Consider the following 21036-nt stretch of genomic DNA (forward strand, 5'->3'; position numbering starts at 1 on the left):
CCTCCAACCAATTACCATTTTGTCACATAAGTATATATTCTACTACTGCACCTGGATCGTTAAGCGACGTAGAACGATACAAGTGCTAGTCTCTTACTGCAGTATCGCTGTTATTTCGTCATCACTTTGAGCTCACTATGTCGCTTATTCAAACCCTTGTCCAGCTAGAGGCATCTTTGACAGCGTTCCTCTCGATACTGACTAACGATGGGGTCAAAAGAGAATTGCAAGAGCTGTTATATAATGACAAAGCTTTGCCGGACAAGGAGATATTACAGCGTGCTACATCGGTAGTGGACAAGCTGGGAGAAATGCAATTGATTTTGGAACCGGCCCATCTTATCCTCGCGGATCATTTCTTTGGTAATCTACCACCCATCTTATCCGCAATTCGGTTATTAATTAACTAACCAGATATGTAGGATACACTGATACCAAATGTCTTGTTGCAGCGGTAGACCTGGATGTTCCTGGTCATCTCGCCAATGGTTCAAAGACATTGGAGCACTTGGCTATGGTGACCCATGCAACGCCACTTAGGCTAGGCCAAATCCTTCGTCCTCTCTACACTAAGGGTATCTTCTCCTATGAACCTGCGACGGAGGAGTACGCTTTGAACCATGTATCCAGACTATTACTGAAGGACCATGCAACTCAATGGCATAACTGGGTGACTCTGTATGGCAATCAGTTCTTTGATATTGCAAGAGGCATCCCAGAAGCTGTTAAATCTGGCTCTACTCGATGCGCCGCACAGGTCAACTTCGACACCGACTTGGACATGTTTGCTTACTTTGAAAGCCAAGGCTGGGTCCCGCAACTACACAAGACCCTTGGAGGGGGTGCCAAGGCAATGGCCCCTGGAATTCTCGTAGATTATCCTTGGCACGAGATTGGAGATAAAACTGTCATGGATATCGGAGGAGGCAGCGGAGCTCTACTAGCTTCGCTCCTACGAGCTAACCCCGGGATGTCGGGAGCTCTCTTTGACCGACCGGCCGTGATAGATCACATCATTCCATTCTTCACAAAAGGCGGTCAATTTGAAGACCTTGAAAGCCGGGTACCACGTGGTAATCTTATATCTGGGAATTTTCTAGAAGAATTGCCCAAGTATGAGGCTTACACAATGAAGTGGTGCCTTCATGACTGGGATGACGAGACGGTTGTCAAAATTCTAAAGAACATTCGGGAGGCAATCATTGCGACCGAGTCAAGCCGGTTGATAGTGCTAGAGTCCGTACTATCCGACACTCGGAGTGGCAGGGTTTCGGTATACGGAGACATCAACATGATGATGACTGTCAATGGCCAGGAAAGGACCGAAGCTAAATGGAATGAACTAGCTGAGAGGGCTGGGTGGCGGACCGAGAGGATCTGGCCGTTGAGGAATGCTTGGGTACAGGCCATTGACTTGAGGCCATAAGGGTATATTCAGAGACCAAGTGCCGATATGATGTTCGGTCCGCTGGTCTTCATAATGGCTATTTATTTCATCTAGATACAGACATAGGCTTCAAACAACACCTAGTTGGATATACGAACACATCTCAAGAACCATCATGGCGAGTGGCGAAATAGTCAAAGGAGACCTCGATGCCGATGGCAGGGTGATCTTGTACATTATCAAAGGTACAGCTCGAATATAGACATCTCAGGCCAAGAAGCTGATCAAGAAGCTGACGCCACATCGTATATCAACTACATCAAACCGATTATCCTAGCCGAAGAGCTAAAAACTCCCTACGTCCTTTCCATTATCGATACCAAGGACGAATGGTTCTACAAAATCCATCCAGAGCGCTATGTGCCGTCTCTTAAGGACAGAGATCCGGAAACTGGACAGGATGTGATTGTTTTTGAAGGCACTGCCTGTCTCCAATATCTCGCGGACCGATCTGATGATAATGGAGAGTGGACAGGAAGAACAGCGGCCGAGAAGGGAGCTGTGCTTTCATGGACGGCCTATCAGACCGCTGGACTTGGGTAAGCCGACTAGGGATGTTACATACATGAACATGTTTGCTAACAAACGGTCTAGGGCTACGGCAAAGTATTGGCTCTACTTTTTGAAAGGGTACCCTAATAGACAAGAGCCAGTTCAGCTTCCAAGGACAATCGAGAAGTGAGTTGTTAACCGCGGTACTTAATTGTGGGTATAATTACTAAATTACCACTTTAGATTGCACCAGAATACAACTAAGCAATGGGATATCCTCAACAAACGCCTTTCAGAACCGGGTCAGAGATACATCGCTTTGAAAGACCGTCCCACGTTAGCAGACTTGTCGTATCTTCCCTTTGCCATGCCTTGGATGTTTAATCTCTTCGGTGTAGACATAAAAGATTGGCCAGCTGTGAGTGAGTGGGCTCAGAGGATGCTAGACCGTCCAGCTGTCAAGGATGTTTTGGAGAGAGCGCCACGATTTGGACATGATTAAAATTCACCAACGTCTCATTTGGTGGAAAACCTGTGTCTTTGGTAGTAGATTCAATTGGTTGAACCATGGTGACCGATATTATGGGCCGAAAAGGTAGCAACGGACACCGAAATAGCCCTGCCACTACCGAGCCAAGATCATTGGGCAGGGGACTCCGGACCTTAAGGTGGGGCTCAAGCTACAAGCCACCCAAATGGGTTCAACTTCATAGAGCAGAGCCAAAGTTTAGATATTCATTCATTACTGCCAGTAGCGCCAGACCACTGATGAAACGCATTCAATCCGAACCCATCTATCAAAATGATCGACACTCCTCAGACCCACCCACTTCGTGACTTGGTGACTGTAACCTGGAGTCCTTTGATAGGTCCCTTTCTCGTTTTCTTGTTTCTTGGTTTGAGGCTACTCAACCGACCCGTGAACTGGCTGCTGTCAACTATCATTAATGTGTGCCAGCCATTTCATTCTTTGCACGCCAATTGCTTACATTTCATAGGCCTTCTTATCCAGACTTCATCAAGTCCGCGACATTGGTGCCGGGAAACCCTTTCCCTCAAACAGATACTGGTTCCCCAGTGGTCAAGGGGACGCAGCCAAGTTTCTACACGGCAAAGAAAACAGTGTTAAATGGGAGTCAGAGTATGGGCCCATTTACCGTATATGGTCTGGTCCTAATCCTGAAGTGTACGTATGCAGCGCCATTAATATCATTTCCGTCTAATCTATCGTAGTGTTCTCACAAGACCTGAAGACGTCCAGCAGGTTTTCAAGGATTCAGACAAACACATCAAAGCAGCCAATAATAACTCTGGGTATTTACTGGGGCAACTACTTGGAAAGTGTGTTGGCCTCGTGAGCCAGAATGAATGGAAACGGGTCAGAGAGGTCTCAGAAGTTGCATTCATACGAAGCGCGGTACCAAAATACTTGGAGATTATACAGAAACGAACCGTGCGTCACTTCAAGACCCTTGAAGCCGGAGACAACCTATCCAATGAAATCATCGATCCAGCAGCAGACTTGAAGATGCTCCCTTTTTGGATCATTGCCGATGTGCTTTATGGACGCTTATCAAGGGAAATGGAAAACACTCTTGCTAAACTTGCACCTCTGCGCGAAGGGATATTTCGCAAGGTCATAGAAGGCGGTCTGTCGAGATTCAAATGGTCACGATTTTTCCCGACCGATACCAACAAATCTCTCGAGTTATTCAAAGAGCAGTGGATTGAGTTTAATCGGGACGCCTTTGATCGAGCTATCCACATTGGATCTCGACCCCCGATCGTGGACCTCTATAATGCTGTGACTTCAGGTGCAATGACCCAGGAGCATCTTTTGCACACTCTCGATGAGACTCTTTTTGCCAACCTAGATGTTACTTTGGGGGCTATTTCTTGGAACCTCGTGTTTTTAGCCGCCTACCCTGAGCACCAACGGCGTATACTTGATGAAGCACAAGAACGGAGACAAAGCCCCAAGGGAGGAGATTTTAACAGCTACTTCACTGACTCAACCACCTACCTATCGGCATGCATACTAGAATCATCCCGGCTACGGCCCCTCGCAGCCTTTTCTGTTCCGCAGGCAATTCCAACAGACCGTGTAATTAATGGTTTCCTCTTCCCCGCCGGCACCAACTTCATTGTCGACGCATATGCTCTGAATCAGCGGAACCAGTTCTGGGGAAAGGATAGTCTTGAATATCGCCCAGAGCGTCATCTATCTCTAAGCCCAGTTAAATCCAGGTATAACTTTTGGAGGTTTGGCTTTGGGCCGCGACAGTGCATGGGAAAGTACGTGGCAGATATGATGTTGAGAGCAATTCTCATTCATTTGCTACAGGGCTATGAGTTGCAATTTACTGATGACCAAGCTGCAGAATGGAAGAGGGATCCTGAAACGTGGATAAATCAACCAGAAATGAAGTTAAAATGTATACCCAGACAAAAGAGTTAGATTGACTAGCAATTATATTACAGTTAGAAAAACCTGTACTAGGCTTTTATATACTTAAATATTTTCAAATGCACTTATAACTAATTATTTATAAGAAAACTATAAATACTAAAAAATAAAATTAGTTGTAGCTAGTTAGATAGTATAGCTATTAAATATACAATTAATTTAGTTCCTTAAAGATAGTTATTATAATTTTAAAATTTTTAATTAAATATTTATCGTAATATAAATACCAAAAGCAAGAGAAGCTCTGAAGCCAGACAGTGACGTCAGGTTTTTTTTCAGAGCGTTGCTTTACACGTGTCCATTTAACAGTCCACCCGCCCTGCAAACGTGCTATCCCTCCGAGAACGATGAAATATCGAATGCAGAGGTAACTGACCTCGCTGGCAATCTTGGCCGAGATTCGCCATGGAAAAGTGGCTATACGTACTGCCAAAAACCCTCCCTTCGCCACCTGATGAAACCCCCTCGCTGACATACCTGCTGAATACAGCCCTTGTGACGCCCCCACGTCCGATTGCATCCAATACGGCTGTCGTCTGACAAGCTCTGCGGGCGCGTGATATCCCCGGCCGTTACATAGTAATATGTGCTTGCACTATACATAGCACAGTTGCCTAGCCTTACGGGATCCTTCTCCCCGCTCGCTTTGCTTACGCGCTAATTGACCCAACTTAACCACGACACAACAACGTTTTTCACCATGGCACCCCGTGCTGCGCATACGCACGGCCTTGCCATTTCTTCGGGCGCAAAGCGTCGCTTTGCTGCCCCCGCGACAGACTCAGATATTCTGATTGACGAGCACGAGTTGCTTTTGCAGCCAGAGGAGCGCGACGTTGAGGAGGATAATAAGGTTGACGAGTACAGCCCATGGCGTCATCACTTTCGACTGCTTGCATTGGGATACATGTCGTTTATTTTCTTGAAGCTTTCGCCCAATATGTTCAATACCATCCTCAGCCAGATTTTGGAGGGTATTTTGTGTCGGCAGTACCACGGTGCTACTGACCCTACTTCAGATCCGCGCTGCAAGGATGAGCGTGTGCAGGGCGAGCTTTCCATCATTTTGAGCATGAAGGCGACCTTTGAGCTGCTTCCTACGGTCATCTTCAGCATTCCCTATGGTCTCGCGGCTGATGTTTACGGTCGCAAGCCAGTTCTCATGATAGCGACACTGGGATGCGTCTTGTATGGCTTAGCTGGCATTATCATTTGTACGTCTTCACTGGTGAGACATTCTGAACCAGAACTCACCCTCTTCTAGGCTGGTTTCCTCATATATTTCCTCTGCGTCTTCTTTGGGTAGCCCCGATTATATCTATTATCGGTGGCGGGCCATTAGTTCCAGTAATGATGGTTTATGCAATGGCGAGCGATGCAGTCCCAGAGTCACTCAGGTATGGGCGTTTGCTTCCGACCCATGGTCATTTATGCTAATTCTGATTAAAGATCTGGTGTTTTTGTTGTTATGTCAACTGGCCTGGTTGTTGGAACGCTTCTCAGCGGGCCTGCAATTTACTGCCTCATTTCCAGTGGAGAGTGGCCGGCTATCTTCATGTCACTGGGATTTCAAGTCCTTGGACTCATCACGACTGTATTTATCCCTGAAACTCTCTCCCTTAAGAGTGAGCAATCGGATACAAGCAGCTTGCGAGGCCAAACGTCTTTCACGTATAGGATCCGCACCGGGAGTCAAGAGTTATTGACAAAATCGTTTAAATCGCTACGGGATATCTTTTGGTCCGATTCAACAGTGACTCTCTTTATCTTCAGCCTCCTCTTTATTGACGTTGGCGAAGATATCGGTTCGATTATCACAAAACAATATGCAGCAAAGCGATTCTCTTTGACTTGGCCAGAGGTATAGAGCCTGCGATATTTACCAATCAAGGCTAATTATAAGGATAGGCTGGTGTTATCACTTCAATCAAAAGCTTCACACAGCTGGGGCTATGCCTTGTTGCACTACCCTTCGCTCAAAAGATTATGCGACAATCTCATGTTCCAGCTATCACGCAAGATATATGGGTCGCTCGAACTTGCGTAATCATCCTTGTGATAGCTTATTGCATGGCTGGGCTCGCCGATAACTTGGTCATGTTTATCATAGCAGTTGTCTTATCCGCAGTCAACTTCTGCTTGAATCCAGCCCTTAGGAGTCTCCTGTTGACCATGGCATCTAGCTGCGGTGCTGGTGCGGTCCTTTCAGCTGTGGAGGTGCTGAATGCAATAGCTGCTGTTGTCTCTGGTCCGGTCATGGCTGCTGGCTTCCGACTTGGAATGGACTGGGGAGGCAGGTGGCTTGGCCTGCATTGGTTCATAGCCATGTTGATACTGATGCCTGGCGCTCTGATTGTGGTTTGTATGCGTTTCAATAATGTTGGCCGAAGACCAGATACCCCTGAGGATGAGGAAAGCTGAGAAGGACGAATAGAGGGCACTCGTTGGAGCATTGGTGACGAAGCTACATGACCTTTCATGGCGCTTGTACAACAATTAGAAGGCAATGTTTTATTGGTTACAGGAGGACCCTGGGACGATTACGGGCAAGTTTGGACTTCTGGAGGAGTTTCGGTAAGACGGGACGGACGGATTAGACAACTGAGACAATACACCAGCTCTGCATAACTAAGTGAAGACTCGGGCGCCTGGGTTCTAATTTAAGTCTCATAGGACTTACTAAGAGCATCAGATACCTCTCACTCTTGATTGATGTCCAGCGATCATAGACTCTTTCCTTCTCCTGTTTCAAACTCCAACTCCAGTTCCCATGAACCTTATCCAGAAAAAGACAAAGGCATCTTGCATCTCCGAATAAGCTCAGCCCACATAACCTTTCGTCCACGTTCCGTGCGCTGAATTGCATCCCGATTCTCATAAGCACGGCGAAGAAGATACTTCATGCAGTCCGCCAAATTCCCCCAAACAACATATTTATAAATAGGTAAGGCGACGGAATTTCTGCCGGAGTTAGATTGAATAAGCTCGCAGCCAACTTCATCTGCCATTCCCTGGAGTTGAGCAAAGACAATCCCAGTCTTGGCCCTTCCGGCGTCACAGATTGCTCGAGCTTGGTTAACAGACTCGGCGTTGTGGGTAGCAAGAACCATATGGACATTAGGAAACTCTCCATTTCCGTCAACAACTGAACCCCACTGCCTGGTAATAATGGCACTCGAGATTGCATTATAGCAATCATCCGTTTCGGCTTTCGTATCATGGAAACAGTGACGAGGGTCAGAATCAAGGTAGGCGCCACGAACAAGCTTTACACCGAGAGTAAAGCCACCTTCCTGAGCTTCTGCGAGATGCCGTGATATATTCGCAGGCGTTACCTTTCTGTAGGCCTGGTAGGTGCCATAAATAGTTGCAGTGTCGACTGATGAGTTGTGGCTTCGAGCATAAATCATGGTCCACTTGTCAACCCCCTCTTGCAGACAATCGTGCTCGGCATCGATGAGGAGATGAGCACGTCGTTGGCGGGCTAGGGTGCAAATATCGTGAATAGACTTGGACAGATATGGAGATGGACCAATGTTTTGAGACAAGTTGTATAAAGCCAGACGGCCTGCACCAGAGAATTTGAGTGCAACATAGTCATTGGGCTCAGTCATCTTGATAGTCTCAACTACGCTGTCAACCCAGGGCTGAATCTCGGCCGTCACATCATGAGCCGTCTCCTCGCTAATGTTGTGAGTGGTAGTGCCCTTTGCTTCTTCCTCCTGCACGGCAGTTTCTTTGGCATGTGACAAGATAACACCCGCAAACCCGATGTCTCTCAAACCGGTGACAGTAGATCGTACTTCAGCTGGAGTCTCACCCGCGCAGAATTGAGCGTAAAACGTTTCCTTGAGAAGGAATTTGAGAATGGGATTTTTCTCATGACTGAGAATAGTATTCTCAGCGTGTGCTATAATCCACAGGATTCGAAGAGATGAGTTTTGGAGTATAGCAGAAGAATAGATCGAGGTGATAATCAAAGACCGAATGATCATTCTCAACGGTAGAATAGATAAAGGGATTGTTTTTGGCTCAATCGTCGTAGATTTGGCAGTGGGAAGGACCATGGGAGGTTCGGCGACGGTATTAGTGCGTTGATGGTGAGAAATCACGTTTTTGAGCTCTGATGAGTGCATCCAGAAGCGTTGAAGATGTTGGTATGACGTTAAGGGGGCTCCGATAGCACGAGGAGTGGTCACCCGAAGTAGTGATCGTCGAGCAATAAAACTCATTGTGGTATCAGCCGGAGGTATAGTCAACTGTAAAGGTGCTTGTTGGGTCAAGAATTAGATAGATGACATCCAAATTTAGAGCAAGCTGCCGCGGGGCTATCTAAGTACAAGTTGCCTATAGAAAATGAGTCTTGCAATACAAAAGAATAGCGGTCAAGCCTCTGTTGAGCTTCGTATAGAGAGTCACTGCGCCAAAAACATCTGATTGGAAGAAACACTAACGTGGAGAGCCAATAGCGTCTTCAAGAGGCCATTGGAATGACACGGCTAGAAACAGAAGAACGCCACAGTACTGAGGAGTACAACGGGAAATGCTTGACCAGAAATAGCGATGTGCATACAGCATTCATTGATCGAGCGCTAGATGGCCATGATAATCATGGCATCCACTTACTTGACGCCTTCGAGGTCTTGAGCAAGGTATTGAGCCCTTATCCGTAATCTGATCGACCTCCCCTCAACTTTTGCTTTTGACACAAAACAACTTTTATCGTTTCATCTCATTTCATCCCATATGATTGTTTCCATGGAGGACCAAAAGGCGGCCGTGAAGGATCATTCTAGCCTGCCATCAAAAGAAGACTTACGAAATGTAATGAGCGACTACATTACCAGTCTTGAACCCAAACTCCAATCTTTGAATAAGCTTGTGAGGGCATCACCCATGTTTCAAGAGTCTCAGACCCTAGCTTCTAATGCGTGGAGTGGCAGATCCACGAGAATCCTGAACTCGCATACAAAGAGCACATTGCACATGATGCAATCTGTGACTTACTGGAAGGCCTCGGTCATCACGTAAAGCGACATGCGTACGGGCTCCTAACAGCATTCGAAGCCATTAGTGGAAAAGGAGTCAGGGCTGTCAATTTCAATGCAGAGTACGATGCACTCCCAGGAATGGGACATGCATGTGGTCATAATCTTATTGCCACAGCGAGTGTGACTGGATTTCTTGCCCTATCTCACGTTCTGGAAAAGTTTGGTGTTGATGGGAAGGTACAACTTCTTGGCACACCGGCTGAAGAAGATGGAGGCGGAAAGATTGACCTCCTCAATGCTGGAGCCTATGACAAGATTGATGTTTCATTGATGATGTAAGAGTTTCACCCCATCAGCGCATACTAAGATGAAGCTTCTGACTATCGAAGGCACCCAATGTCGGATGACGAGTACACGAACAAAGGCGTCTTGGGCTCAGCCGGATTCTCCAACGTCGCATCATACAACGTTCAAGGCACATACCGCGGCGTCAGCGCCCACGCTGGAGCCACTCCATGGGAGGGGATCAATGCCCTTGATGCGTTGGTCTCAACCTACGTCAACGTCTCGATGCTGCGGCAGCAGATACTGCCTTCAGAGAGAATCCATGGTGCTATTGTTGAAGCACCGAAACCTTCTTCTAATGCGATTCCAGCTCTCACCAAGACAGAATACACAGCTAGAAGTACCACGGTCCGTGGAGCTAAGAATCTGGCTGGTAGAATTCGTCAATGCATGGAAGCTGGCGCTCTTGCTACCGGTTGCAAGCTAGACGTTGAGGAAAAAGCCGGATACTCGGAATTGCGTGTCAATGAACCCTTATGCAAATCATTTCAAGAGCACATAGCTGCCAACGGTATCAAAGTCCTCAAGACGGAGGGCCCTGTTGCCGCAGCTACAGATCAAGGAAATGTGTCTTACGCTATACCAGCTCTCCATGCAGTCATTGGTATCCCAGCGAGGGATGGGTCGAAGAACCATACAGCTGGTTTTACTAAGGCGGCGGGGGCATCTATTGCTTACGAGAGGTCGGTGATCTCTGGAAAGGCAATGGCGATGACTGGATGGGATGTACTTACGGATAATACTTTCTACCAGGATATCATCGAGGATTTCCGCAGAGATGAGAAAGTTCGGTGAGAAAGGATTGATACTAGCAGCTTATATTACAGCGCCTTATTATGTTGGGCTCTAATTTCGCTGTAATAAAGGTATTAAAATACAATGGTGACGAAATTTACTAACTCTTTTTGCCTCGAGACTGCAAGGAGTATGCTAGTGTTAAATATATATAAAAATTAGCCGTATGGATTACCTTCCTTCTCCACTAGCCTAATTAAGTAAGCTCAGTGTATGACTATTTTTATGCAAGATCTAATTGGCAGATCAAGCTCCTTAGATAAGGTCGGCTGGCTTATCGTTACATCTTAACTATTTATAGACACCAGGATCCACTTGCCGTAAGACTAGAAGTATGTATAGGTTATGCAGTCAATTACGACCTGTCTAGATATTGAAATAACTGCTGGCAATCCATAAATGGTCTTATTCAGATAAGCTAAGTGAGCATTAAAACCGATATATAAGAGAGTGTTATGCAGTCCTCTGTATTTATTACTTTACTAGAAAAATAACTGAAGTCTATCTCTGTCTCCGTTTTCATTTTTGAAACACTTTACCATTTCATCAGCATTTTCAAACATCATCCTTGATCATGGGGATTGAAAGCCACACTCAACTTACCAACGGTGAACGCCATGGCCCTTCGACAGTAGTCAGCTCGGAAGAGGCACTCAAAGCCGAACACGATTTCTCCGCCAAAAACTACCAGTCTCTTCCTATCGTTTTATCCCGTGGCCAAGGAGCGTCCGTATGGGACCCTGAAGGTCGTCACTATCTCGACTTTCACGCTGCTTCCACCGCCCTCAATCATGGCCATTGCCATCCAAAGCTCGTCGCTGCCCTAGTTGAGCAGGCGTCACGACTGACACTTACGTCTCGCGCGTTTCATAACGACATCTATCCTCAATTTGTGCGGTATGTAACTGGGCTTTTTGGGTATGACAGAGCTCTACCTTCGAGTACCGGCGCCGAAGCATCAGAGACTGCCATCAAAGTCTCGAGGAAATGGGCGTATAAGGTTAAAGGTGTACCTGAAAACGAGGCTATCGTGCTGGGGGCGGCTGGAAACCACCATGGACGTACGGTATGTGAATTGAACATTATGAGATTAATTTCATCGATGCTAAATTACTTTTGCAGTTAGCAACTATCGCGTTAGCTTCAGATACCATGTCGCGCAACAACTATGGCCCATTGGACCCGAATATCAGCTGCGCCATCCCTGGAACCGATCGGCACATCCAATTAAATGACAAGGCTGCACTCGAAGAAGCATTTGAAGCAGCTGGATTTAGCCTAGCAGCCTTCATTGTTGAGCCGATCCAAGGCGATGCAGGTGTCATTGTTGCCAATGACGACTATCTTCAACATGCAAGAGCACTCTGCGATAAACACAATGTTCTCTTAATTTGTGACGAGATTCAGACAGGAATTGGAAGAACTGGAAAGTTTCTGGGCCACTACTGGAGTGGCATCAGGCCTGACATGGTTCTTTTGGGCAAGACTATGACAGGTGGCATGTATCCTGTCTCATGCGTGTTGGGAGATGATGCTGTAATGCTCACGGTCGAACCAGGAACCCACGGATCAACATATGGTGGTAATCCACTTGGAGCCGCTGTTGCGATGCGTGCTCTGCAAGTTGTCGAGGAAGAGGGCTTGGCTGAGAATGCTGAACGACTTGGTTGCGTCATGCGCGATGGACTCAAAGAAATCCAGGCTCAGACGGACATCATCGAAACGATTCGCGGAAGGGGTCTGCTCAATGCGATGGTCATTGACCAGTCCAAGACGAATGGGCATACAGGTATACGCCTGTGCGAGCTGATGATGGAAAAAGGGTTGCTAGTAAGTCGTAGTTGCTGAATATATACCTGTTTACTGACTTCTGGCTAGCTCAAATCCAGCCGCACAGGCATCATCCGCATTTCCCCCCCTCTTGTGATCAAGGAAGAAGAGATCAAGTGGTCGCTTCGAATTATCAAGAAGTCGATTGATGAACTTATGCAGCTTCCTCATGCCACATAGGAGAAGGGATTAAATAGAAGCACTAAATAGTGTTTACTTACAAATTATTGAGAAGAGGTCGTATTTTCACGGACTCGTGATGTATGCAACTCTATCATCAAGTTCATGCCCACCAAGCAGTCTACTGCCGCATTCCTGACAAATCCCATAACTTGGAGGTTTTGGCCCGCATGAAGTCACTAACATCCAGGACTTCAGTCGCCTCATCATAAAGACGATCATTGCTATCCTGCGGAAAGAACTTTTGTACCACTTTCTTCATCGCAAGTTTGTCAGACCAAGTCCGTGGAACTTCTTCATGCTGTTTCAGCACACGAAGCACTGTCGGAAGCTGATAGGCCGGGAGTTCATTCTCCAGGTCGCTTCTGATTCTCTCCAAGTTGACCTTTCCGGCCCCTTCACGGAGTCGAACAAGGGAGGCAACACGGGTGTCGCAGTGTGGATCTGCAACTGGGAGGACGTATCCCTCCAGGATGTATGGAAGAGCTGTGAGACATGCTTCGACTTGCATGCGGGGAACCTTGTAGGTGTAGAACTTGAATACTGCATTGAACAAGATGAAAGTTAGATCATGGTCGATATTTAAGAGTGAAATGATAAGAAAGATACTGACGGTCCATATTAGCCCTTCCTTGGAAGATGAGCTTCTTATCGCGACAGATAACGACATCTCCCGTCTTGAAAAACCCTTCGGAGTCGAAACGCTCCGCTGAATCTTCCGGTCTGTTCAGGTAACTGGCTGGACGTGAGTGATTGTTTCTCCCCCGGTGCACAGAAGAACATACCCAAGAAACAAAGACGGCGTCTTGACAAGAAGTTCTCCTTCGAAGCCATCTACCTTGACCTCGACGCCTGGTTGAGGTGTTCCGAGGTCGTTCTGTATGCCTCTCGTCAGTGGGACGTCTCCCAACTACAGTGCGTCTTACCTCAGTGAATTCCACCTTTCCATCGCAGACCGAGATCTCCTGAGTCTCAGTAGATCCATACAGAACCTTCAACGCCCTCCCACCACGGACATCCCGCCAAAACTCCTTCAGCCTCTTAGAAGGCATAGCTCCAGTCGCAGTAGCGTCACGAAGGTGCCTAGCCCCTTCAACATACTCTTGAACCTCGGGCTCAGGTAACTGTGAGATGTTCTGCTGAAAGTAATGCATCATACCATACCAAAAGGTTGGAGATAGAACAATCTTGGTGGCCGTCTTGGCGCGGAACCTCTCCCATATCAGGTTATACTGTCGACCGAAATTTTGAATTTCGATACGAACGCCTGTGAGGAGCATTTGGAAGACTTTTGTAAAGTAGACGGACCAAAAAGCTCCGCTGGGTATGAGACAAATGTCATCATTGAGTCCTGCTTCTGCCATTCGCGCATACTTATTGATAGTTTTGCGGGCATGAAGTACGCCCTTTGGGGGTCCAGTTGTGCCTGAAGTAAAGAACAAGATGCTGGGATAGTCCTCAGACACCGCCATGGTTGGAGTGAGGGCATATGCTGCTGTCGGTGGTAGTACATCGATCTGAACCTGGCCTTCAATGGTCAAGGTGGATATCTCGAGTTCAGCTTGAATTCTTTCACCGAGGTCAATTTGCTCGGGGCCGACGAGCAGGTATTGTGCGTTGCATTGCTGGAGCATATAAGCTGCCTCAGTGGGAAGGGCTCCTGTAGCTGTTGTTTGGTTAATTGGCTATTTTAAAGTCTGATTGTCGTATTATCTAACTCACGCATAGGAACAACCACTCCCCCAAATGCCAGCACAGCAAGAACGGCGATGATGAACTCATAGCCATTTGGAGCCAGAACAGCAATGAAAAAGTCTCCCGAATGTTCTAGGGTATATCCATGAAGGGTTTGTAGCTTCTGTAGCAGCCTTGAGGTGCCGTCGAGGACATGACGATAACCAAATTGTGTACCGTGACTGTGGTCGTCAACAATAGTCTGGTCCTGATATTCGCGCACCAGCTTCAAGAGCCTGGAAAAGAGGACGTCGTCAGGGAGGTCGATCTTTGAACTAGTCATAATGGAAAGAATACGATTGTGGTGAGGAGTATTGCTAGAATATTGAGCTGAGGGATGCTTGGTATTTAACTTCAAGGTCACCTTGGCGTAGTTGATCTGCTGAATTGGATGGCTACCATATGATTCCACATCATGCAGAGCTAGGTACGCGACAAATCAGTTTCATCTGAGTGGATTATTAGACGGTTTGACGTAGTGGTTAAAGCATTCACATCAATAACAAAATGACATTTGAACATGGCTCTAATTGATGAGCCAAAGAATGTATACGGCTCTCCACTAGTCATCCTTCCACTCCCTCTTCGTACCATTTCGATATTCTCCATTCCCATTTTCACCATTCTTATGGCCATTGGAAACTATGCGACGAGCGACGCTACTGTATGAATCCAGCGTCTGAATCGCAGACTGACATATCGCCGTAATGTCCCCATGAATAATAAACGCATTCCATCCCATATCTATCCTGCTCTTCATTGTAGAGTGAGATATGCCGAATCCCATCATGGGCAGGCCGTTGGCCTTGGCCGCGTCTCGTATCTTCTCAAGGGCCGACACGAAAGCAGGCTCATCGCCATCAAGACTCCCTGTAGCCATTCCCATACATAGTCGCAAATCACCTGTGCCAATAAATAGTCCATCAACTAAAGCAAAAGGATATCAGCACAAGTTTCGGGTCTACGCAAGATTGATACATACCGCCGGGAACCCTGCAGATTTCCTCAATATTCTCCAAACCTTCCAGGTCCTCAATCTGACAGATCACAGCGGCATGGTTATTCCAGACATCATACGTCGTTTGACCTTCTGGTGTTTTATGTTGATGTTCGTTGATCAAGGCAGCAGGAGGATAGCTTCGATCTCCCGTTGGCGGAAATCTTGACAGTCGAACCAAGTCCTCAGCCTGCTTGGCATTTTGTACGTGAGGCATGATCACTCCTCCTGCGCCTGCGTTCAAAGCATGTGGGACTAGTTCTGGTGAACATCCTGGGATCCGCACAACCGGGACCATGGTGCCGTGTGAATGATACTGTATCGTTCGAATCATGCTCACAAGCAGAGTAATATTTAGCGGCGTATGTTCCTGCATTCACTCATCAGTCACTCATACCTTTCCATTATCGTATGGGCGTGAATTCTGTCTTTGGGTAATAGGGAATCTAACCGCATCAAGGAAGCAAAAATGATATGGCGTCGAGGCAACGATTCGAGCCGCCTCTTCGTGAGGAATTCGACAGCCAGTGCCCCATAGTATTGTTCCAGACTTGAGCATCGAATTGAAGTTGGTGGGCTGAGCCAAGCTCAGTGCATTATAATCTTTTGTATTGAGTGTTCTCATATTGCTGGCTGGATCCTTTGCGAGCGATGGCGGCGATGATGATGAGTGAGACTGCAAATTATCAAGTAATTATGTTCATTCCCCTACTAGATGATGAATGAAAAAGTCAGGCGGCTAGTCCAATGGTCAGCCTGTTGAATGATATGAGTGGAGAATGAGAAGAGAGTGACGCCCAGGACACCCTTGGTCGCCTGGTCCACATGTAAAGACTATGTCTGGTTAATGTACCTGCCTGTGCAATAAGCCTCATGATCTGATACATGCCACCATCAACTGCGATGAGTATGTTGGGGCCATCTTAAGCTAATATGTGTGCATGCTTGGCGCTATTGTAGATCAGATTGTCAATGATTCAGAACGCCAGTAAACAATAGTTTAAGGAATTATACTGTAGAACATGCGACATGAAAGGATGTTAACAAGTCAAAAGTATTTAAGGGTCGATATTTCTCCTAAGACTAATTAGTTTACAGAACTTAACTTGACCCAAGAGACACATTTTTACTCGCTCTCTCTAAAGGCATCATGGCCATAGGCACAAATAAAACCGCTAACCTCGCGTCAGTTTCACTAGCAGGACTACTCGCTCATGATGCCAATGCTATCAATGATCTTGTATCAGAATGCAAAACCAATGGGTTCTTCTATCTCGACTTCCGACATCCATCTACAAGCGATATCCTAAAGCTTGTTGAACAGCTTTCCATCATTGGCAAGTCAATGTTCAAGATGACGCTGGAAGAGAAGGAGGAGTACAGCACGGAGAAGTATCTCCCTTCGAGACTGCTAGGGTACGTTAGATGCAAATGCTTCTACGCACCGCCCTGCTAAATCAAATTTGTAGTTATAAGCGAGCCGGATGTTCTGTCGGGCCATTTTCTGGAAAGAAGGATGGCTACGAGAGTTTCTCGGTATGTTTCAAATGACATAGGCTTTGTTCCTGAGCTTAATGAGCTGACATATATCAGATTCACAACAATGGCATGTTTGGTGATGATGCCATGATAGTCCCACAAGACATCGATGATAACTTGGAGTTGTTCAAGATGTTCATGAGCGAGGTTCATGAATATACTGATTGCATTCTGTCCATCTTGTCAGAAGCTTTGCAACTCCCATATGACCTGAAACAATGCCACAGAAAGGACAAGCCATCGTCGGCAAATATGGCCATGTTGAACTACTTGCCCTGGGGCAGCAGCGACGAGAGAATCGGTAACATGGCTCATACTGATATGGGCACGCTAACCGTTGTCTTTTCCAAATCTGAAGGTCTGCAGGCCATGTTACCTGGACGTGAAGATTGGTCGTTTATTCCACCTCAAGAGGGGCATGCCGTGGTAAACGTCGGAGACTCACTTCGGTTCCTGTCCAATGGCATGTTGGCCTCGTCACTCCATCGTGTCGTTCCCCCGCCTGATTCCGCTGGCCAGGATAAGTTTTCTGTCATATACTTCTTGCGACCTGAGTTTGACGCCAAGTTCAAGAATCATGAAGGAAAAGAGATCAACAGCGTGGAATGGCACAACAAGAAATATTCCCTGTTCAGAGAGGATAGTCTTGATGCCAAAGAGCATGGAGCTATGCTTACTGGGCGGAATGAATATCTTGGCGCGACGGCTAGTACTTGAAGTGACGAGATGGATTGCTTTCTGATTAGTTTAGTATCTGAACAGAGAAACTGAAATTGACCATCATTCCAATACTGTCCATGACACAATATTCCTGTCTTGGGCAAAAGGACCAATTCCCAAGTGATTACCCCATGGTTTCACTGCAAGTTACCATCTGCACTTCGGTGTTATTGAGATGTTGATACAGCTCGTCAAATGGGAAGGAAAAAGCCGGCAGCTGATCGTCCATGCTTAAACCCAGGTATGCAGACGAGCTCAATTGATCTGACTCATGTCAGTAAATTCTCGCCGAGAGCGCACGCAGGGCCATACAGTTGCTCAAATCATCATCTACAAACATTGATGGAGATAAGAAACTTGCATGATCCAACATAGCTGTATCTTCGCAAATTGTTATCGCGCCAGGTGAGCTTTCAGTTTGTTCTGATTGGAGCAAAGTTGGTGTGCCCAATGATGATACCAATCGTGGCGTAGATGACTGCTGAAGTCTTTGGCTTGGTTCTAAAAGAGGCATATGTTAGAAAGAAAAGCTAGGGCAAATCGGGCATCATACCAAGTCGCTTGCCTGTCGTCATTTCTTCCAACCTTCGTGCAATGTAATCCCCCAATTCTGAAAGCTTCAAATCTTTTACAAGGTCGTTAATGCCAAGAGCAACGAACCTAGCGGCTGCCGCACTCATATGCTCTTTGGTGCATCTCGATGTGTACCTGTAAGAGTGAGACACAGCAATTACCCAGGGATGTTGAACATACGCTGATCTGGGTATCTCAGGAGGCAACGCAATGAGTATTCCAAGTCCTGACACTTGAGTGAACATCTTAGTCCATTCATGATATCTACAGCCCTGATCAACCCAGTTGAGGCATTTATTGGCCGCTTTAGTGTCGTGGAACCGCTCAGGAAAGTCGTCACAAAGCCTTTTGGCAAGCTCTAGCCGCTTTTCTCGTATCCAATGCTCACCAGTGTGAAATCCGGCCTCTGCCACATGGCGGTAAATGTTATAGCACTCAAACCTGTGATATATGCTTAACAAATCCCGCATGTCGGCGTTTTCTTGTTTGATTGCTATAGCGGCTCTCCAGCCTTGCCCATTTGGGAGAGATGCTTTGGATTCCTCGATTTTGCGGAGGAAGAGGCTTTTGTCGGTTTTGCATGTTTCTAAAAGCTGTCGCAGAGTCGCTGTGAAGCTTAGTTCGCTACATGTGGCGAGGCGTGTTTTGCCGATGGCGTTATCGTTGTCAGGGAAGGCCATCGTGTCAGAAGGATTTACCGTTAGGGTGTTTGAGATTGGGTGTTGTAATTCGTTCAATGTTTGTTGCTGGTAGAAAGTGTTTGGTTCTAGGAAACCTGATTCAAGCGTGTAAATGTCATCAATCTCTCCCGAGACCTGGGCGCCACCGTTCTCCGCAGCCGGGCTTGAATGTGCAGTGGGCAGACCATTATCGTTTGTGGAAACTGGATCCTGCAATTCTTCAAAACCAGGGATACCCGAGCTGTTGTTTTCGTGTGAGTTTTGATGGTCACGAAGCCCAGGCGGCGGCTCCGGAGGATCTGGCTGCCTATGGGTGTCGTTATCGTCGCTGGGTCTAGAAGGTGTTGTCGGGAACACAGCAGACACCCCACCTTGGTGCGACAATACTGATCGGACTATCGAAACTAATGTCAGTAGGCATCACCGCATAATCAGTACCAAGGGTGTGGCGTATTGTATTTGCCCATTAGCAGGTCAATAAAAGCTATCACAGACTCAAAGGGTCAACTCAAGCAAATAAGATGAAACTCACAAGATGGGCACAGCAAGAAGAACAGGCGAATTAGCGCGACAGAATCGAGTAACGAAAGGCACAGGAAGCACTTGGAAGCTTCTGCAGCGGAGATTTTGTCTTCGTTGGCACTAAAATAGCGTGCAAGCTGACAGAACAGGTCTTGCAGGTTCGCATCCGAATTTGACTCGATATGCATCCTGACAGAAAAAAAGTCTGTGATCCAAATAGAGAAGCAGAGTAAACACGACGAGTAACGAGTATCGAGTCCTACCAAAGATCTAACACGGTCAATCTCAGCTATTTGGTGACAAAGATCAGATCTGACAGAGGCGAGCGGAGCGATGGAGACGAGATCCGGGACCGTGGGTGGAACCCCAACAAACCACGGCACGGGCCTTGAAATATGTTGACATACATGCAGAACTACACCGTGTCTCGTAAGTGTCTCGCGAGCGGGGCGACCCTAGCGCCTCTACGATAGCCCCCGCATAATATGCTGGTCCCACTCGGTGAGTGAGATGCAGTACACCACATAATATTTATATGCGCCATTCTCCCATAACGGTAAAGCGAGATCTTACCGTCTTTTGGCTTCTGAACAAGTCCGTTCTTTCGTAGTCAGTAGTTAGACTTATTTATAACTCCTCTTTAGTATTAGATAAGGTTAGGGTATAACTGTATGTAAACACCAACCCTATAGTGCCCCTATAGTTCTTCAGCATTAGTAAGTAGAGCCATTAAAACTTGAGAAACCATGTTTTCTTTAGACGCCAGTATACCATACGCACTAGGACCAAAGTATATGGAGATCGTCAACATGTAGGAGCCGCTGTATCCTCTGCTGTCCCATGTATGCATTTGCTTAAAGCGTTTGCTATGTCGATAGACTCCACTTAGGCATGAAAATAAACAAAAATTCAGGGCCATGTGGATTTGAAGCAAGTTCTTATAGGTCCCCTCTTCGTGCCGTGTTTACAATAGGTCGGGACTGCTGTTGATTATTGCAGGTCCATTGCAGGTCCATTGCAGGTGGCGTATCGATTGGACATGGTTCCGTGCAATGGAGGGTCGGACCGTCGGGGTCAGCTCCGATGATTCGCCTGCATTTGGCATGGGCTCCTTTGCCCTTTTCTCTTTTCTCGTCTCTCGCCTTAGTTTGGGACAAGTTGCATTGGGCGGCTTTGCTGCATTAATATGCAATTCAGAATGTCTTATAGTTTTAATAGATCCACGTGAAGTGAAGCCCCCGAGGTGATTAGCTTGCCGCGGGTCATTATGGGTTTTTATACATTATTTGACCGTGTTCCACAATTGTATGATGGGCTTGAACTCACTCTTGAGACCAAGATAGGCGAGATGACATGTCACAAGGACCAATGCACAGTCTGACCGTAATTAAATCCACTGGGCATGTAGTCACGTAGATGGAGATTATTAATTATTATCTCAGACAAACACCTGCAATAAGAACAGTGGACTATATAGATATCGCATGCGCCTAGACGGTGCATTTCTCCTGTGGATTAGTGCTGAGAATCAAGATGTACCATATAACCCGGTTAAGAGAGAACGTGGCCTGGTAATGCGTACCTTGACTTTCGGTACATATCCACTGGGCGGGGAACAAAGTATGTGCACTGTGTTACGCTTATGGTCAAACTTGGTAAGGCTGAAGGTGGAGGGGAGGTTTTCTCAATAAGAGTACATCTCCCTCCCTGTCGCATGCGCATGT

The 21036-nt window shown here is 46.7% G+C and overlaps 10 protein-coding genes across 10 annotated transcripts; 6 read left to right on the top strand and 4 right to left on the bottom strand.

Moving 5' to 3' along the window:
- Positions 1–137: 137 nt before the first annotated feature.
- On the top strand, positions 138–1426 carry FPRO_08813 (uncharacterized protein; the record flags this gene model as incomplete). The annotated part of the gene is made up of 2 exons (XM_031224717.1): positions 138–363; positions 423–1426. 2 exons carry the CDS (start codon positions 138–140, stop codon positions 1424–1426), a joined length of 1230 nt encoding a protein of 409 aa, XP_031089948.1.
- A 1315-nt stretch (positions 1427–2741) lies between these two features.
- FPRO_08812 (uncharacterized protein) lies at positions 2742–4397 on the top strand (the record flags this gene model as incomplete). Its single annotated transcript, XM_031224718.1, has 3 exons — positions 2742–2888; positions 2938–3125; positions 3173–4397. The coding sequence occupies 3 exons, from the start codon at positions 2742–2744 to the stop codon at positions 4395–4397; spliced, it is 1560 nt and encodes a 519-aa protein (XP_031089949.1).
- Positions 4398–5106: 709 nt separating this feature from the next.
- Positions 5107–6827, top strand: FPRO_08811 (uncharacterized protein; the record flags this gene model as incomplete). The annotated part of the gene is made up of 4 exons (XM_031224719.1): positions 5107–5620; positions 5671–5803; positions 5856–6267; positions 6315–6827. The coding sequence occupies 4 exons, from the start codon at positions 5107–5109 to the stop codon at positions 6825–6827; spliced, it is 1572 nt and encodes a 523-aa protein (XP_031089950.1).
- Positions 6828–7183: 356 nt separating this feature from the next.
- Positions 7184–8638, bottom strand: FPRO_08810 (uncharacterized protein; the record flags this gene model as incomplete). Its single annotated transcript, XM_031224720.1, has 1 exon — positions 7184–8638. One exon carries the CDS (start codon positions 8636–8638, stop codon positions 7184–7186), a length of 1455 nt encoding a protein of 484 aa, XP_031089951.1.
- A 526-nt stretch (positions 8639–9164) lies between these two features.
- FPRO_08809 (uncharacterized protein) lies at positions 9165–10537 on the top strand (the record flags this gene model as incomplete). Its single annotated transcript, XM_031224721.1, has 3 exons — positions 9165–9287; positions 9350–9732; positions 9787–10537. 3 exons carry the CDS (start codon positions 9165–9167, stop codon positions 10535–10537), a joined length of 1257 nt encoding a protein of 418 aa, XP_031089952.1.
- A 574-nt stretch (positions 10538–11111) lies between these two features.
- On the top strand, positions 11112–12547 carry FPRO_08808 (putative ornithine aminotransferase; the record flags this gene model as incomplete). Its single annotated transcript, XM_031224722.1, has 3 exons — positions 11112–11603; positions 11660–12367; positions 12416–12547. 3 exons carry the CDS (start codon positions 11112–11114, stop codon positions 12545–12547), a joined length of 1332 nt encoding a protein of 443 aa, XP_031089953.1.
- Positions 12548–12668: 121 nt separating this feature from the next.
- Positions 12669–14564, bottom strand: FPRO_08807 (uncharacterized protein; the record flags this gene model as incomplete). Its single annotated transcript, XM_031224723.1, has 5 exons — positions 12669–13090; positions 13161–13282; positions 13333–13424; positions 13474–14213; positions 14270–14564. The coding sequence occupies 5 exons, from the start codon at positions 14562–14564 to the stop codon at positions 12669–12671; spliced, it is 1671 nt and encodes a 556-aa protein (XP_031089954.1).
- Positions 14565–14843: 279 nt separating this feature from the next.
- Positions 14844–15903, bottom strand: FPRO_08806 (uncharacterized protein; the record flags this gene model as incomplete). The annotated part of the gene is made up of 3 exons (XM_031224724.1): positions 14844–15208; positions 15264–15648; positions 15730–15903. 3 exons carry the CDS (start codon positions 15901–15903, stop codon positions 14844–14846), a joined length of 924 nt encoding a protein of 307 aa, XP_031089955.1.
- A 525-nt stretch (positions 15904–16428) lies between these two features.
- On the top strand, positions 16429–17534 carry FPRO_08805 (uncharacterized protein; the record flags this gene model as incomplete). The annotated part of the gene is made up of 3 exons (XM_031224726.1): positions 16429–16694; positions 16748–16814; positions 16872–17534. 3 exons carry the CDS (start codon positions 16429–16431, stop codon positions 17532–17534), a joined length of 996 nt encoding a protein of 331 aa, XP_031089956.1.
- Positions 17535–17661: 127 nt separating this feature from the next.
- Positions 17662–19500, bottom strand: FPRO_08804 (uncharacterized protein; the record flags this gene model as incomplete). The annotated part of the gene is made up of 5 exons (XM_031224727.1): positions 17662–17801; positions 17850–18038; positions 18091–18245; positions 18291–19185; positions 19323–19500. The coding sequence occupies 5 exons, from the start codon at positions 19498–19500 to the stop codon at positions 17662–17664; spliced, it is 1557 nt and encodes a 518-aa protein (XP_031089957.1).
- Between the last annotated feature and the right edge of the window lie 1536 nt (positions 19501–21036).

The sequence above is a fragment of the Fusarium proliferatum genome, assembly GCF_900067095.1.
Source record: "Fusarium proliferatum ET1 genome assembly, contig: FPRO_scaffold016, whole genome shotgun sequence".
In the NCBI taxonomy this organism is placed as follows: Eukaryota; Fungi; Ascomycota; class Sordariomycetes; order Hypocreales; family Nectriaceae; genus Fusarium; species Fusarium proliferatum.